Source organism: Globicephala melas, chromosome 2, assembly GCF_963455315.2.
Source record: "Globicephala melas chromosome 2, mGloMel1.2, whole genome shotgun sequence".
NCBI classification, from domain to species: domain Eukaryota; kingdom Metazoa; phylum Chordata; class Mammalia; order Artiodactyla; family Delphinidae; genus Globicephala; species Globicephala melas.
In genome coordinates, this window is record NC_083315.2 from 165984212 (window position 1) to 166000313 (window position 16102).

General features: G+C 47.4%; 1 protein-coding gene across 1 annotated transcript in view; it reads right to left on the reverse strand.

The window, feature by feature from the left end:
• Positions 1 to 16102, reverse strand: part of LGMN (legumain) — a 35160-nt gene that overhangs the window by 6609 nt on the left and 12449 nt on the right. Inside the window, exons 3-10 of the mRNA XM_030883516.2 lie at positions 7729 to 7826; positions 6513 to 6594; positions 5206 to 5291; positions 3956 to 4031; positions 3276 to 3338; positions 2096 to 2162; positions 1140 to 1258; positions 964 to 1053 (exon numbers count right to left, since the gene is read on the reverse strand). Coding sequence (XP_030739376.2) covers positions 964 to 1053; positions 1140 to 1258; positions 2096 to 2162; positions 3276 to 3338; positions 3956 to 4031; positions 5206 to 5291; positions 6513 to 6594; positions 7729 to 7826 — 681 coding nt within the window. The remainder of the gene's footprint in view (positions 1 to 963; positions 1054 to 1139; positions 1259 to 2095; positions 2163 to 3275; positions 3339 to 3955; positions 4032 to 5205; positions 5292 to 6512; positions 6595 to 7728; positions 7827 to 16102) is intronic.

Consider the following 16102-nt stretch of genomic DNA (forward strand, 5'->3'; position numbering starts at 1 on the left):
CAGCGCCACCTTTGACCCTGCCCCCTCTGAATTACCTTTCCCTGGCCTTCTCGCTGCTCTACCTCCCCACTCCCCCCCCTCAAAAGCCTGGCCAAGCCCACGGCATCCTGAGTGCACTTCTCGTGGCCTGTGACTGCCCTGTTGGCTCCTGGGCCCTCCAATCGACACTCTGCCCGAGAAGTGCTGAAGGGAATAGCTGGACTGACTGCTCACAAGGTCTTCTAGAAGGCCAATGCTCACATCAAAGGAACAGAACTCAGCTGGTGAGCTCTCAGCTGGTGGCAGGCCACCTGAGGGGTGATGTCTGGTCGTACAGACTACTGGAAGCCCTGCACACATCCCGAGGGCTAGCCCCAGGGGTGGCACCTAAGGCCCAAGCCTTCAGCAGCCACCTGCTATGACCTCTGTCCGGACAGCCCTGATGGACTGACCTATTTTACCACCTAGGTCCCTTCTGAACATAGCTGGGGGGGTGGGGGGTAGGGGGGTAAAAGTCTCGAATTTATAGCCAAAGGGTCAAGATAACATCCTGCAACTGCAGGAAGGCTGGACCCCGGAGGACTCAGGGTGCGGGGTTCTACGGGGCAAAGCCACAGAACTCACAGGAGAAGCTTTCGACTCAGTAAACTCTCACTGTGTGCTTGGTGCCCGTGACGGACCCCCTTCTTTTTGCTCCTTATCACCTTGTGCACTAGGGCTTTGACCAAGGAGGAAACACAGAGGTTTCAGAGAGGTCAGGTAGGTTGCCCAAAGTCTCACCACTTTGTGAGTTTGAACCTAAGTCTGATTCCAAAGCACAGGCGGGATCTCCAGGATGGAGCGGCCATGAGAGGCAGAGCCAGCCCTGCCTCAGCCGTTCCTCGCCCGGATGGATCCCGTTTTTCTTCACCGGGAGAGAAACGTCCCCGGTGAGTCAGCCTGAGACTTGAGGCGTCATCAGAAGTGCGAGGCTCCCCTCCTCACCTTGTTTCCATACTGCATGACGTGGCTGGTGTTGGTGTGGGACTTCACCAGCTGGTACTGCTTGTGGAGGGTCTCCTTGGTCAGATCCTCCTGCGAAAATGAAAACAGTCGAGTCCTTTGACGATCGCAGCTGACAGCTAAGCCTCAGCTAAGCAGCCGGCCCCCAGATGTCTCACCACGTCCGAGTCTTCCATCCAGTTGACACTATACCAGTCCCCCAGGAACGTGGACCTCGCCTCATCGTAGTAACACGCATAGGACGACTCCCTGGGGTTGGCAGCAGTAGTTGCATAAACTACGAGGAATTAAAGACACATTTCAGTCGTGTTTTATTCTCGGCTGTCTGCGGATTCCACTTGAGGCTTGAGTTCCTCCTCCTTTCCTAGTGCAATCAAAGCAGGTCACCTATGATCAGCTCAGGGAGGGCAGGGAGACCTCCTTGTATCCAGCCCTGTTCACTGAGTTTCAGTAACTCATCTAAAACTAAATGTGGAAAAAGAGAAGCCAGCTGATAGACACTGTGAGATAGTGCTAACAGATCTGAGTAGCTCTGGAATCTTGAAGGACATGGACCTCATTTCATTTCCACAGAAAGTGAACATTCATTAAAGAAATACTTAGATGGACTGAACATATGAAATCCCTACCATTTCCTACCTAGCTACCATGGGCTCAGAACTATGCTGGACAGATGTCATCGCTTAAAATGTAACTCTCCTAACAGACACTATCTTTATCCCCATTTTACAGATGAGTAAATCTGAGGGTCCAAGAGGGTAAGTCACCTGCCCAAGATCAGAGAGCCAGCAAGCAACGCATCTCAAAGGACAGAGGCTGGTCCAAAGACTGTGATCTTGGTCTTAAGTAGCCCTATTAGAACCCGGCAGAGAACTACAGAGTTCACATCAAGAGCTTCCATCCCTTCATCCCCTGACCACTAATCCTCCAGGAGAAGAAGCAGCTCAGAGCTGCCCACAGGTATCCCCCTACTTCCAAGCAGTAGGCTGGCCTAGGCCTGGCTTATGTAAGACACTTGGTTCTTCCCATGGGCAGATTCAGAGAATGTCCAATTGCACCATGTAGCAAGGTGCTCACCCAGCCCGGCTCAGAGGCCAGTGTTCCCACCACCTACCATCGATGTTGGGGGGCAGGTGGCTCATCATGGACCCAGACTCGCAGGCTTCAATGTAGAACACCATCTGGGAGGTGAATGAGACAGGTGAACTCACCCCGTCCAGGCACAGGCCTCTCGTAAATGCTACTTTGACTTTGCCCACTCTCTTGACGTGTTTCTTTTTTTTTCTTTTTTTTTCTTTTTTTTTGGAAGGGTGAAATAGATTTTTTTTTTTTAACATCTTTATTGGGGTGACGTGTTTCTTAAGAGTCTTTCACTTTTGCTTTTGGGAGACATCTCTGCTGTAAGAAGCAGAGGCTACAGAAGCTGTTGTCATACAAACCAGAAGGACCCAAATTTATGCATGACTAATAGAATAAAATGATCTATTAGCTGAAATAATGCAGAAAAATATGGAACCATAAGTGATGCTAAGGAAAACTGACCTGCCATCCAACGCCGGGAGCAGTTTCCAAGAGCAAAACACGTTACTAACACATACACACCTAAGCTACACAGGTTCCACACAGGGTGCAAAAGGGGCCAGAGAGGGCTTCCCTGGTGGCGCAGTGGTTGGGAGTCCGCCTGCCGATGCAGGGGACATGGGTTCGTGCCCCGGTCCGGGAAGATCCCACATGCGGTGGAGCGGCTGGGCCCGTGAGCCATGGCCGCTGAGCCTGCGCGTCCGGAGCCTGTGCTCCGCAACGGGAGAGGCCACAGCAGCGAGAAGCCCGCGTACCACCAAAAAAAAAAAAAAAAAAAAAAGGCGCGGGGGCCAGAGAGGGCCAAAGGGAAAATAAGAAGGTGGTATTTTCCTCCCCAGCTGCCCCAGATTGCTGACAGCCTTAGAAACAGTAGTCCTCAAAGTGTGGTCCCTAGTCCAGCAGCATCAGTATCACCTGAAAACTCAGAAAGGCAAACCCGCAGGCCTCTCCCCAGAACAACTGAGCCAAACTCTGGGGCTGGGGCCCACACTGTACTTTAACAAGGTCGCCAGTGATTCTGATATAACAGCTGAAGCTGTAGAATCACAAAAAGCTAATCCTAGGAGACCAGAGGTCAAGACTGATTGAAAGGACACCCTTTCCAAAAACCACAGCCCATCCAGAGCTAGGAGGCCTGTCGAAGAACCATGGGCTTTGCTTCCACTGCATCCCTCACATTCCTCCCCCAAGGCCACCCCAAGCACTGACATTACCTTTTGGTACTTCTTGTGTTTGTGCATGTAATGGATGGTCTCATTCAGGTCCTTGACGTGAAGCTGAAAGGTAAGAATATGGACATTCAAACCAAACACATCAAGAGAAAACATTTGCTGGATAACCCACTAATCAAGTCTTAATGATGCTTTATAAATTCTTATTTAGAAATCCTGAGAGATTTCTAAATAATCGTGCTGAACAGCATTATCCCAGAACATCATGGAGGGCTTTAATCACATAATAAAAAGGGGAAGCAGATGTGCTTCCTCATCACTTTGTCCGGAGCATTCAGGGACTGTGTTCTATGACTGCGTCTAGTGCACTGCACCCAAGTTCAGGGACAGCGACTCATGCTGTGATGTCAGGAGACACGCAGGGAAAACCTGCCAGAAGAGATGCCTCTGGATAGATTGCAAGCTGCGAAATGTGACCTCACCCTCAGCGGCCACATACGAACCTACGCTGTAGGATGTTAGAGACACACATCACAGGTGGCCTGCCAACACTGAGGTTTTGTTTCCCATTCTCCCAGCTTGTTTTTCTTTTTTTTTTTTGGCCATACCACATGGCTTGTGGGTCCCCCAACCAGGAATTGAACCCGGGCCCTCGGCAGTGACAGTGTGGACCGCCAGAGAGTTCCCCCCAGGTTGTCTTTAAAACATTAAGAAAAACTCACATCGTCATTAGGAAACACCAGTATTCCAGTGGCTCCGTGATCAGTGAAGTAAACGAACACGTGGTCCCGGGGGCCACTGCCAAGAGACACGCACACGAGCATGAGAGTCCAAGTGGACCGTCTGGACTGAAATGCCACCCCAATCAAAAAACTCAGGAGAGGTCTGAGGTTACAGTCTCCCAGCCAGGTGGGAGGAGGAGCCCAGGAGCCCGCCGCCCAGCCTGTTTCCTCTGCTCCCGCTGGGTGCCGTTCTGAACCACGAGGCGCGTCCCAGAGCCTGCAGGATCTCAATCACGGCCGGGAGGGTGCTTGGCAGACAGCCCAGGGTGATCTGGACAGCAAGGTCTCTGGCAACAGGGCCTCATCCTGGGCGGCCACTCTGTGCCACCAGATCTCTCCGAAACAAGTAAGGGAGCCAGGACACACCGCCAAGCACGGTCCTGCAGCTCTGACTGCCTCTCTGGGCCCCTCGGCCTGCACACGGCCTGGGACACCCACCTGCACCCCCTCACCAGGCTTCCACTCAGAGGGCCCTGCTTCAAGGTTGCAGAGATGCAGTAACTCACTCGGAGGCAATTTGCTTCATCCCGCGCAGATGTCCGTCTCTGCTCTAACTCACACGAGCTACTTGTGCCCAGGCCTCCCCTCGGGCATAAGGGAAACAGCACCATTTGCCAAGTACCTGAGACTCTCTGAAGTCATGCTCCTAAGGTCCCTGACATCACGTCAAAATGCTGCATATAGAGATGCTAAACAAGACATCTCTAACCCACAGCCAACAGGGCAAGCAATGGGATGAATTTTCTCCCATACGGAGGTTTGCTCTCAACTTACAAATGTCCTCCTCCCACTGGGCTGACCCGCCATCAGAGCACAGGGTCGGCAGGAGGCAGGGCGGGGGCCCTACAACCTGATTGGCCACAGAGCCTCACGCCTGTCTTGGCGTGTTCCCCTGGTAGTGGAACCGACCAGAACCAGGATCCACAGATAACAAAACGTAGCAGGTTTAAGTGACGGGGAACATTTCACTAAGACTAACCAGGGACCCTGGATCACAGGGTTAATTCGTTACAGAAATGGGCTGCCAAAAGAAGCCACCAGGTCTGTGCAGCCTGTCAGGGCAAAGGTCCCCACGCTACCATCTCTCACAGGTAAATAGTCCGGGAACAAAGGGCAAGGCCTGTTTGAATTCTCAGTTCTGGAGTACCACGTCATTCAGAAAAGTGTGACAGCCATAAAACAGACATTACCTCTTCAAGACCTTTCCAGATCCTTTGCCCTTCACTGCCTCTGCATCACCTCTCAACACAGCAAGGAAGTTTTGCGGGGTGACATCCTACAAAGAATGGGGAGTTGAAATCAGATGCAGCTGTCACTCCAAATCAGTGCGTTTGCTGAGTCTGTCGCAGAGGGCCCAGGCCACCGTCCACATACCTCCAAGGCTTAAGGTTTAAGGGCAAACACTTTGCAACCAAGAAAGATCCAGTGTTTCCTGGGCATGTGCATGACCTCGTCTCAAGTATCATCTTGTCTTTGGCTGATGCCAACTCAGCAAGCCTGCCATTCCTTCTTAACCGTTATAAAGTTCATGTGGAGAAACCCAAAGATGTCGGTAGGTAGGGGCAAAGAGCAGAGGAAGAGCACGCTGCCTCAGAGAGACAGCAAAGCGGGCGGCAGAAACATCAGCGCCGACCTTTGCAACCAGCTTGCCTCCTAAAAGGCCAGTTCCCAAGGACACTCAACGTCCTTAAAGGGGATTTTGTAAAATGGATAGGCAATCGTTAAAAAAATGTAATACAGAAAAGCAGAAGGAAGAAAAAACATCAAAAATCCCACCACCTAAATTCCAAATGTTTCCCTATATAACTATATAGAAACAATTTTATAAAAATGGAATCATCTATACGACACGTATGATGTGTCTGATTTAAATGTCCTTGAATTTAAAAGAGAAAAATAAAACTGAAAGAACTGCTAAACTTCAGACTTTCTCTGTCACAAGGAATATTAGTTTCGATCCCTCTGACATGACGAAAAAGAGACTCTGAAATCCATGAGGCTGAAGTCATAATGGTGCTTTTAAAAACGTGTCAATGTATACAGCCTCAATCGACTGGAAGGCATGTAATGTTCTGGAAGTTATATACTATAATGATTAATGAAAAACTATCTTACAAAATTTAGAGATATATTTTGTACTAGGGCTGATGCTGAGAAAATTGATTTTCAGAAAAGGGCACGGATAATCTATAATCAGATCACTGGCAATATCCTAAGAAAATCAGGTATTATGGAAGGAAATCTATTATAAGGCTTAAAGTACAAGATTAGAAACTAAGGATCAGTAGACTACAACTAACGTCCTTTTTTTTCCCTCTGCGTTCTTTCAAAATTCTCAGAAATTACACCTCAAGCACAAATCTTAATACAAACACGAAACATTAACCAGAAATCAGTCTAATGAGGTTCTGATCCCAGAAGTATAAGAAAGAGGGAAAAATCATCACTGAAATGAAACAGCAGACCCCGCTGGCTCTGACCCCGTGATGCGCCTCACCTCGCCCGTGTAGTCCTTTAGAACCCCCTCGTACACGTCTGAGCCGTTGGGCCTGTTGATCACAATTCCTGGGGTGGGATTGCTGAAAATCAAAGGACACGAGTGAAGCACACAATTTGACGTATCTCTGAAATCTATGTCTTCGTGAATACGCCCCTGTTACGCTTTAAAATACTAAACGACCGTGGTTGTCACAGACATTCCTCATTGCCTCTGAGGTCACCAACGTGTTGGTGATTTTAGCAGCTCGGGGGTCTTGGTGTCCCACAACTCCTGAGTTCCTGGCAGGGGCAGCGAAGGACTGAGCTCTGCAAACCGAGGACAGGGACCCAGGCCCCTGTGTGCCTGGCTTCCTGCTGGACACCAGATTGCATCTTGGGGACAAGATGTCATCAAGAGATCTCTCAGAGCAAAACTACTTTCAGAAAAAGACAGAACAGAAAACAAGGCTTTAATACAAGAGCTTAGGTGTTAAAGCTCAGGATGGATTATGAGCTGTTAACGTGATCACAGTACAGGGCCATAGTCTGGGAACCAAGGAGCTGGGAGACTGGATAGGGTTAGGGTTAGTACCCATACAAGGAGCTGGGAGACTAGAGTGGGCTAGATGCTCCAATGTATTCTAAGATACAATTGAGCCTTCTGTGTACAGGGCCTCTGAGGCGTCCCTGCTCAGAGCTTAGGAACAAGCACCACAGAACCCAATGATGAGTCAGTTCCCCAAGCTGAGAGGGAACTCATGCTTTAAATCCTTCCAAAGCCCCAGCCCAAGGACCTTCACCACCATTTCCTACGTCCCTGCCATTGCTGGGTCCCACCAAGATATGGTCAAAGCTCTAGATGAAGCACCATGTGGAACTTCATCCGGGAGTCTGTTTATATTCTAATGTTAGGCCGCTGATCTAAGGGTTCCTGAGTGTCTGTGTGCATTTTTTAAAATGCCCTGGGGCTTCCCTGGTGGCGCAGTGGTTGAGAGTCCACCTGCCGATGCAGGGGACATGGGTTCATGCCCCGGTCCGGGAGGATCCCACATGCTGCGGAGCGGCTGGGCCCGTGAGCCATGGCCGTTGGGCCTGCGCATCCGGAGCCTGCGCTCCGCGACGGGAGAGGCCGCGGCGGTGAGAGGCACGCGTACCGCAAAAAAAATAAATAAATAAAATAAAAATAAAATGCCCTGAAGTTCCTCACCATCAAGTTCAAAGCACTCCCTACTCACTCTTCAGAGTTGGCGATGTCATCATACATCATCACGATGATCTGCTCATCAGGAATCCCATTTCGGTGAACGATCTGGTAGGCGTGGCACGCATCGGCCTGGGAGAAGTGGTTTTGTCAAGTGTTAGATTTCTCCCGGAAGGAAGCCAATTTTGGTGTTCTAATGAGCAATGTTCCTTCTCACGGAAGATGTGCTGTGAACCGCTCCCTACTGGGCAGGTATTTAAATTATTTTAAAACACACTCATTTATCTTTTTCAATTCAATTTTTAAAAATCCACCCCCCCATGAAACGTTCATTCATCAGGCAGTTAGCGTATATGTGGATTACACACACACACACACACACACACACACACACACACACACACACACACACACACACACACACACACACACACACACACACACACACCCCACCACCACCACCATCACATCTACAGGCAACAAGGGCCTTTGAAAGTCCTGAATAAGTTATTTTCATTTTCTACACCATAGAAAAGTCTCCTGAAAGCACTGATTTAGGTCTGAAGAACAGAATTACTTAGAATGATGAACCAGCAGATTAAAAGCTTAGCGGCTAGTTCTGTATCACACAGGATTCTTCTGGTTCCAGTAACTTTAACTGCCATAGTTGCTGTTCAGAGAACTGAGTGAAAACTCAAAAGTTCAGCTCAGGAATTGAAAGGAGGGATGTGCTTTTTAGTTTAAAAATAACAAGGGTTGGGACTTCCCTGGTGGCACAGTGGAGAAGAATCCGCCTGCCAACGCAGGGGACACAGGTTCGAGCCCTACTCCGGGAGGATTCCCATATGCTACGGAGCAACTAAGCCCGTGCACCACAACTACGAGCCTGCACTCCAGAGCGAGCCACAACTACTGACGCCTTCATGCCACAACTACTGAAGCCCACGCACCTAGAGCCCATGCTCCACAACAAGAGAAGCCACCACAGTGAGAAGCCCGTGCACCACAATGAAGAGTAGCCCCTGCTCGCCACAACTAGAGAAAGCCCGTGTGCAGCAACAAAGACCCAACACAGCCAAAAATAAATTAATTAATTAAAAAAAATAAATAACAACAAGGGTGACCATATTAAGGGTAAAAGAAAAACTTTGCTAATGTGATTCCTTGTCCATAAAAGGGTGAAGACATTCTTTGCTTCCTTTTTCAGATGACACATACTACACTCCACGACATGGAAATCATTTGAGAACAGAAGGGAAATATGTCACCTAACTTTCTGCTTTTATTTAATTATGTCTTTCCTAGGACAAAGCCTAAAAGAAACAGTTTGCCCAACTACTTGCCTCTCTAAGGAAGAGGGCTTTAGGAACTGGGCCTCCACAGATCATATTCTACACAGCTCTCAGCACATCAATCAAAATAAAGCTTGCCTGACGTGGATGGACCTAGGGACTGTCATACAGAGTGAAGTAAGTCAGAAAGAGAAAAACAAATATCGTATAATATCAGTCATATGTGGAATCTAGAAAAATGGTGCAGGTGAATTTATATGCAAAGCAGAAATAGAGACACAGATATAGAGAACAAACGTATGGATACCAAGGAGGGAAGAGGGGGTCGGATGAATTGGGAGATTGGGATTGACATACATACACTACTATGTATAAAATAGATAACTAATGAGAACCTCCTATATAGCACAGGGAACTCTACTCAACGCTCTGTGGTTACCTAAATGGGAAGGAAACCCGAAAAAGAGGGGGCATATGTGTATGTATAACTGATTCACTTTGCTGTACAGCAGAAACACAACATTGTAAAGCAACTATACTCCAATAAAAAGTAATTAAAAGATAAAATAAAGCTCACTCACCACCAAACCCAGCACTTTGCCTGTAGATGCCCCACACAAATGGACTTTAGCGCAAACAATGGGTGCTCAAAATACAGCTGCTAAATGTTGAGTGGGTGAGTCTAAGACCTGGCACTCAAGAGCTGTTAGATGAACAGATGACTGAATAAATATGAAAACGCATACATTTATTGACTTTCTTCTATTTGTCAGGCACTATGCTCAGACTTTCTATGCACAATCTCATTTAATTCTCTTAACAACTCTATGTGATAATTATTCCCATTTCATAGATGAGGTCATCAAAGCTTAGGGAGGGGAGGTGACCTGTCCAAGTCACACAGCTCACAGTGAAAGATCCCAGGCATTCTGACTCCAGAACGTGATATTGCTTCAGACAGGGACAATCAAGAAATCATTAAAACTGTAAAGGCCCAGGAAGAGTAGGGGGCTGAAAATCTAAACATAGATGATTTTTTAAAAGTTACTAAATATTAAACACACACATTAAAATGTTTAAGTCCCCATTTCTATCAAATAACAAGGACCCTCAAACACCAACTGCCGTAGGATGAATAACAGCCCCCCAAAGACGTCCAAATCCTAATCCCCAGAACCTGTAAATATGTTACACTTCATGGCAAAAGGGAATTAAGATAGCAGATGGACTTAAGATTGCTAATCAGCTGACCCTAAAATAAAGAGGTTATCCTGGATTATTCCAGCAGGCCAAATGTAATCACAGGGGTCCTTATTTGTGGAAGAAGGAAGCAGGCAAGTTGGTGTCAGAGGCATATAATGTAAGAAAGACTGGATTGCCACTGCTGGCTTTGAAGATGGAAGAAGATGCCACAAGCCAAGGAATGTGGACAGCCTTTAAAAGCTGGAGAAGGTAAGAAAATGGACCTCTTCAAGAATCACCAGAAAGGAAAGCAGCCCTTTGGACACTTTGATTTAACCTAGTGAGACGCATTTCAGATTTCTCACCTCGAGCTGTAACATAATAAATTTGTATTGTTTTAAACCACTAAGTTTGTAGTAATTTGGAACAACAACAATAGGAAACTAAAACATTGATGGTGGAAGTATAGTGTCATTGGCACTGGGCTCGGGAAAACATCTTGACATTATTGGATCAGACTGAAGCATGTACCCTCCAACCCAGCAATTCTCCTCCAAGCTATACCCTAGGCCAGGGGTCCCAACCCCCAGGGCCGCAGACCACTACTGGTCTGCGGCCTGTTAGGAGCTGGGCCGCACAGCAGGAGGTGAGTGGCCGGCAAGCGAGCGAAGCTTCATCTGCCGCTCCCCATGGCTCCCCATCGCGCGCATTACCGCCTGAACCATCCCCCACCCTCACCCGAGTTCCGCAGGAAAAATGTCTTCCAAGAAACCGGTCCCTGGTGCCAAAAAGGTTGGGGACCGCTGCCCTAGACTATGTGTAATGGGAGAGTGCTCACAGCGTCAATGCAACAGTAAAAATCAAGAAATAATCCAGGGCTTCCCTGGTGGCACAGTGGCTGAGAGTCCGCCTGCCGATGCAGGGGACACGGGTTCGTGCCCCGGTCCGGGAAGACTCCACATGCCGTGAAGCGGCTGGGCCCATGAGCCATGGCCGCTGAGCCTGCGCGTCCGGAGCCTGTGCTCCGCAACGGGAGAGGCCACAACAGTGAGAGGCCCGCGCACCAAAAAAAAAAAAGAAGTGCAAGACCTGTACACTGAAAATTATAAAACAGTGCTGAGGGAAATTAAAGAAGATCTAAATAGAGGAACATCTCATGTTCATGGATCAGAAGACTTACTACCCTTAAAAATTTTAAAAACCGATCAGCAGGGATTTCTGCAGAAATGGACAAGATGATCCTAAAATTTGTACAGAACTGCAAAAGACCTAGAATAGTGAAAAAAAAGTATTGAAAAAAAAGAAAGTTGGAGGACTTTCACTTCCTGTTTTCAAAACTACACTGGGGAAGAAGAGTCTTTTCAACAAATGGTGCTGGGACAATTTGGATATCCATAAGCAAAATGATGAACTTAGACCCTCACTTCACACCATATACAAAAATTAACTCGAAGTGGATCGTAGACTTAAATGTAAGGGCTAAAATAATAGAACTTTTAGAAGATAACCTAGGAGAAAATCTTTGGAACCTTGAGTTATAACTGCAAATGTGTCATAGATATGATACCGAAAGCATGGTCTATAAAAGGAAAAGACTGACAAACTGGACATCATCAAAATTAGAAACGAGTGCTTCAAAAAACACCAGTAAGAAAATGAAAAGACAAACAGCAGAGTAAGAGGAAAATGTCTGCAAAACACATATCTGATAGAGGACTTGTACCTAGAATATGCAGAGAACTCTTATACCTCAATAAAACAATCAGTCCAATCAAAAATAGATAAATGATTTAAATAAACATTTCACTTAACTAGATATACTAATAAGCCCATAAAAAGATGATGTCCACGATCATTAGGTATTAGGGAAATGCAAACTAAAACCACAATGAGATACCACTTCATAGCCAGACAGACAGTAACAAGTGTTGGTGAGTATAAACCAGAAACCTTCATCTACTACTTGTGGGAATGTAAAATGATGCAGCCATTTTGGAAAATTGTTTAACAGTTTCTTCAAAAGTTAAGTATAAATTTACCATATGACCCAGTAAATTCTACTCTTAGGTGTCTGCATAAGAGAAGCAAAAACATTTGTCCGTATATACAAAGACCTGCACACAAATGTTCTTAGCAGTATGATTCAAATAGACAAAAAAATGGAAACAACCCAAATGTCCATCAACTGGTAAACAGAAACAAACGTGGTTTATCCATACAAGGGAACACTATTTGGCAAGAAAAGGAATGAAGTACTGATACAGGCTACAACACAGATAACCACAAAAACATTACCCTAAGAGAAGCCATACACAAAACACCACGTTGCAGGGCTCCGCTTGCGTGAAATGTTCAGAAAGGGCGAACTTACAGAGATAGAAAGTGTATTAGTGGTTGCCTCGGCCTGGAGGTAGGGAAATTGGTCCAAGGGATCTTACTGGGGAGATGCAGATGTTCTAAAACTGGTTTATGGTGATGTTTGCACAATTTGGTAAATGTACTAAAAAAATCATTGAGTTGAGCCCTTGAAATGGGTGAATTATACATGCTCTGTAAAATAGGCTTCAATAAGACCATATATTTTAGAAAATATATTCAGCCTGTCCTGTTAGTGCTCCCCTACACCGTCTGGCTCCTCACCACCACCTTGACAGGCAGGTGCTTTTACGCCCATTTCACAGATGCGGACAAGCTCAGGAAGGGCTCACGGCTTCCAACCCAGATCTCCTGCCCCCGAGCACGCCCTACGCCCTGCCTCCACACACAGTGGTCTCAGAGCCAAGCGGTGATTCTCTCTTGGGTCCTTGGAGTTACTTGGTTGCCTCTAACTTTCTTAATTCAGAAGGGTTTTTGGTTGGAGTCAAGCATTTACTGGTACCCAAGAGAGATAAAAGGTAGGGTTAGGCCAAGTCACTTGACTTGGAGATGGTGTTAAAGGTTACTTGAATGGATTCCCTGGAACATATCTGACCTCTATGCATTTTTTCCCCTTAAAACAGAAATGCCATACGAGATGCCATGTGAGAGGAGGGCATTGAGCAAGGCTTTAAAGAAAGGGCAGAGCCCTCTGGACTACTGAACAGAGATTGCTGACTCAGCTTGTTTCATGGCCTGCGTAAGGAGTTCCGACGGGGCTTACTAATGCATCCCGTGATGTCCTGGTGCAGGCCACTGTCTGGACACTGACTGTGCTGCCTTACCTCAGGCCAACTGTAAGCAAAATAAGGATAACCGGCTTGGAGCAAAGGCTAAATACTGGGCATGTTCTAGTCACTGCCAAGGGGTCCACTTTCAAACCAGGTAGGGGCTGGGAAGTGGTTCTCACGGGCTGCTCATTGAGAGGATATTACCACTTGAGGGTATATTACCACTGCGTGTATATGACCACTTCCTGACACGTGCTCTGAGCACGGCAGAGGCTAAGCCCTGGGTCTGGGCTTTGCGGGGATGCCTCACTGAGCTCACCACCACCTCAAATTTTCCAGAGGAGAATCAGAGGTTTAGAGTGAGACTACGTAATTTGTTCAAACTAATACAGCAGGTGAGCGGAGAGCAGGAATTATACCCGGGGTCTGTGTAAGTCCACGGCCCACATTCCCCACGACCCTGCCCAGCCTCTGGCTTGTACAAGGACGGCCCTCCTGGGCTAACTGCCTTCCCCCAAGTCAGTCCTACTCCGCTCTGCTCTCCATCCATGTTTCTGTTTCTAAAATATACGTGATATTTTGCAACAAGATGGATTAACCTCAAACACGTTATGCTGAGCGAAAGAAGCCAGACACCACAAAGACTGCATATTGTATGACTCCATTTATAGGAAGTTTTTGGAGAAGGCAAAACAATAAAGACAGAAGGCAAATCCTTGGTTGCATGGGGCTGGGATGGGCACAGGCATGGGGAACTTTCTAGAATGATGGAAGGGTCCTAAAACCGGACTGTGGTAATGCTTGCACAACTGTATGAATTTACTAAAAATCACGAAGCTATAGGATAGATGAATTGTATGACATGTAAACGTATACCTCTTCAATAAAGCTGTTTCTAAAAAGTGGTCATTGTACACACTTTAAAAGTATATAAAATGAAAGGCAGTCTCTCAGAAATGTAATGACTCTGCCCTTGACCCTCCATCATCATATCTTCTCCTCCCGACTCCGACGTGTGTGAGTTCTAGACTTCTCCCTCTCCCTCCCTGCTTCCTCCTGGCCCCAGGATGTGGATGTTCTCAAAGCCTTCCCGGATGAGGTGGAGCTCCCTTCCTTACCGCGCCAGCCCCCAGCTTGAGACCAGCAGAGGGGAAGAGGCACCAGCATTCTCCCAGCCCCTCACCCCTCCTGCTGTTCTCAAACCACTCCTGTCCTACTGCCAACACGCCAGATCTCCTCCTTCAGTGCCCCACTGCCCAGCAGTGACCTCAAACCGCCCCCCAAGCCCCCTTCTCCTAGTGACGCCTGGCTCACATCTGCCTGTCCTCCCAACTCCCACCATCCTCAGCGTCCTCCTGTTGGCCTGGGCAAGGGTGAACTTCACCTTCAATCTACTTAACACCACCCCCCGCTGCCCCCACTGGGCCTTATACTTTCCTTCTCGGCGTGCTCAAATCTCTGCCCTAAAAGAAACCCTCCTCCAGTCCTGTACCTCCTCTGGTGACCTACATACTTCTTTTTCCCCCTTACAAGCCTGTCGGAAGAATAGATGGTACCGCTGTCCCCGTGTGCAGCTTAGCTTGCACTGCGGGGCCTCTCTCTCTGTCCTCCATGCACTGCAGCCTGGCTTCTGCCTCTGCCACTGCAGGAGTCTGTCCTCCCAAGACCTTCCCCCCAATACTCAAGAGGCCGCACGCCCACCAGCATCACCGCAGACCAGCCAACTCCCTCTCTGTCATCCCATTATCCCAGCCAAAAATGGAAAACAGAGAAATCCAATTCAGTTTAACCAACATAGGTTAAATAACCATCAGAAAGCACAGAAAAGCTCTCTGCGGTGATTTAATTGTGCCTGGTGTACAAATCTTCCCTAAACAAAAGAAATTTGTGATAATGAGTGCTGTGTTCACTCAAGGAAAATATAAACCTCTATAAAAATGTAAGTTTAAAGGTCTGTGTAGAGGGGCTTCCCTGGTGGCGCAGTGGTTAAGAATCCGCCTGCCAATGCAGGGAACACGGGTTCAATCCCTGTGCCGTGGAAGATCCCACATTCCGCGGAGCAACTCAGCCTATGCACCACAACTACTGAGCCTGTGCTCTAGAACCCATGAGCCACAACTACTGAGCTCACGTGCTACAACTACTGAAGCCCACGCACCTAGTGCCCGTGCTCCACAACGAGAAGCCACCGCAGTGGGAAGTCCCCACTTGCTGCAACTAGAGAAAGCCCACCCAGCAATGAAGACCCAACACAGACAAAAATAAATAAATAAAATAAATAAATTTATTTTAAAAAAAAGTCTGTGTAGAAAAAAAAGTGTGTGTAGGTTCTAGGGGACAAGTTCTTTCAAATGCTATTTTAGTGCTCGGCCTCCAAAGTCGAGACGGCAAATGTTGGCAGAGAACCCGTCCGGCCGGTACATGGGCTGAGGCCAGAGATGATTCAGCACCCACGTTTCCTCTTCACAGCCTCAGTGCCAGCATCCTCCCTCATTTAGGGATGAAAATTTCAGTCTGTGGCCACTTCTGTTTGCCTTGCTTGCCTCATTCCACCTTGATATGGAATATTTTACCCAGGGAAACTAGCAACACTTAAAAATGTTTTCTGGGGCAAAGGTTAATCGGATACCTATACTTAATAATATTTAACCAATAATACATGCTTTTTTAAGTTGGTTGTATAAAAACCAGGGTGGCTGAGGAAGCAGCCTATCCACTCTCAATGACCCATGTTTAACACTGCATCTTTCGGACTCATGGTTAGAGAGGGAGGAGAAAGCTGAGCTGG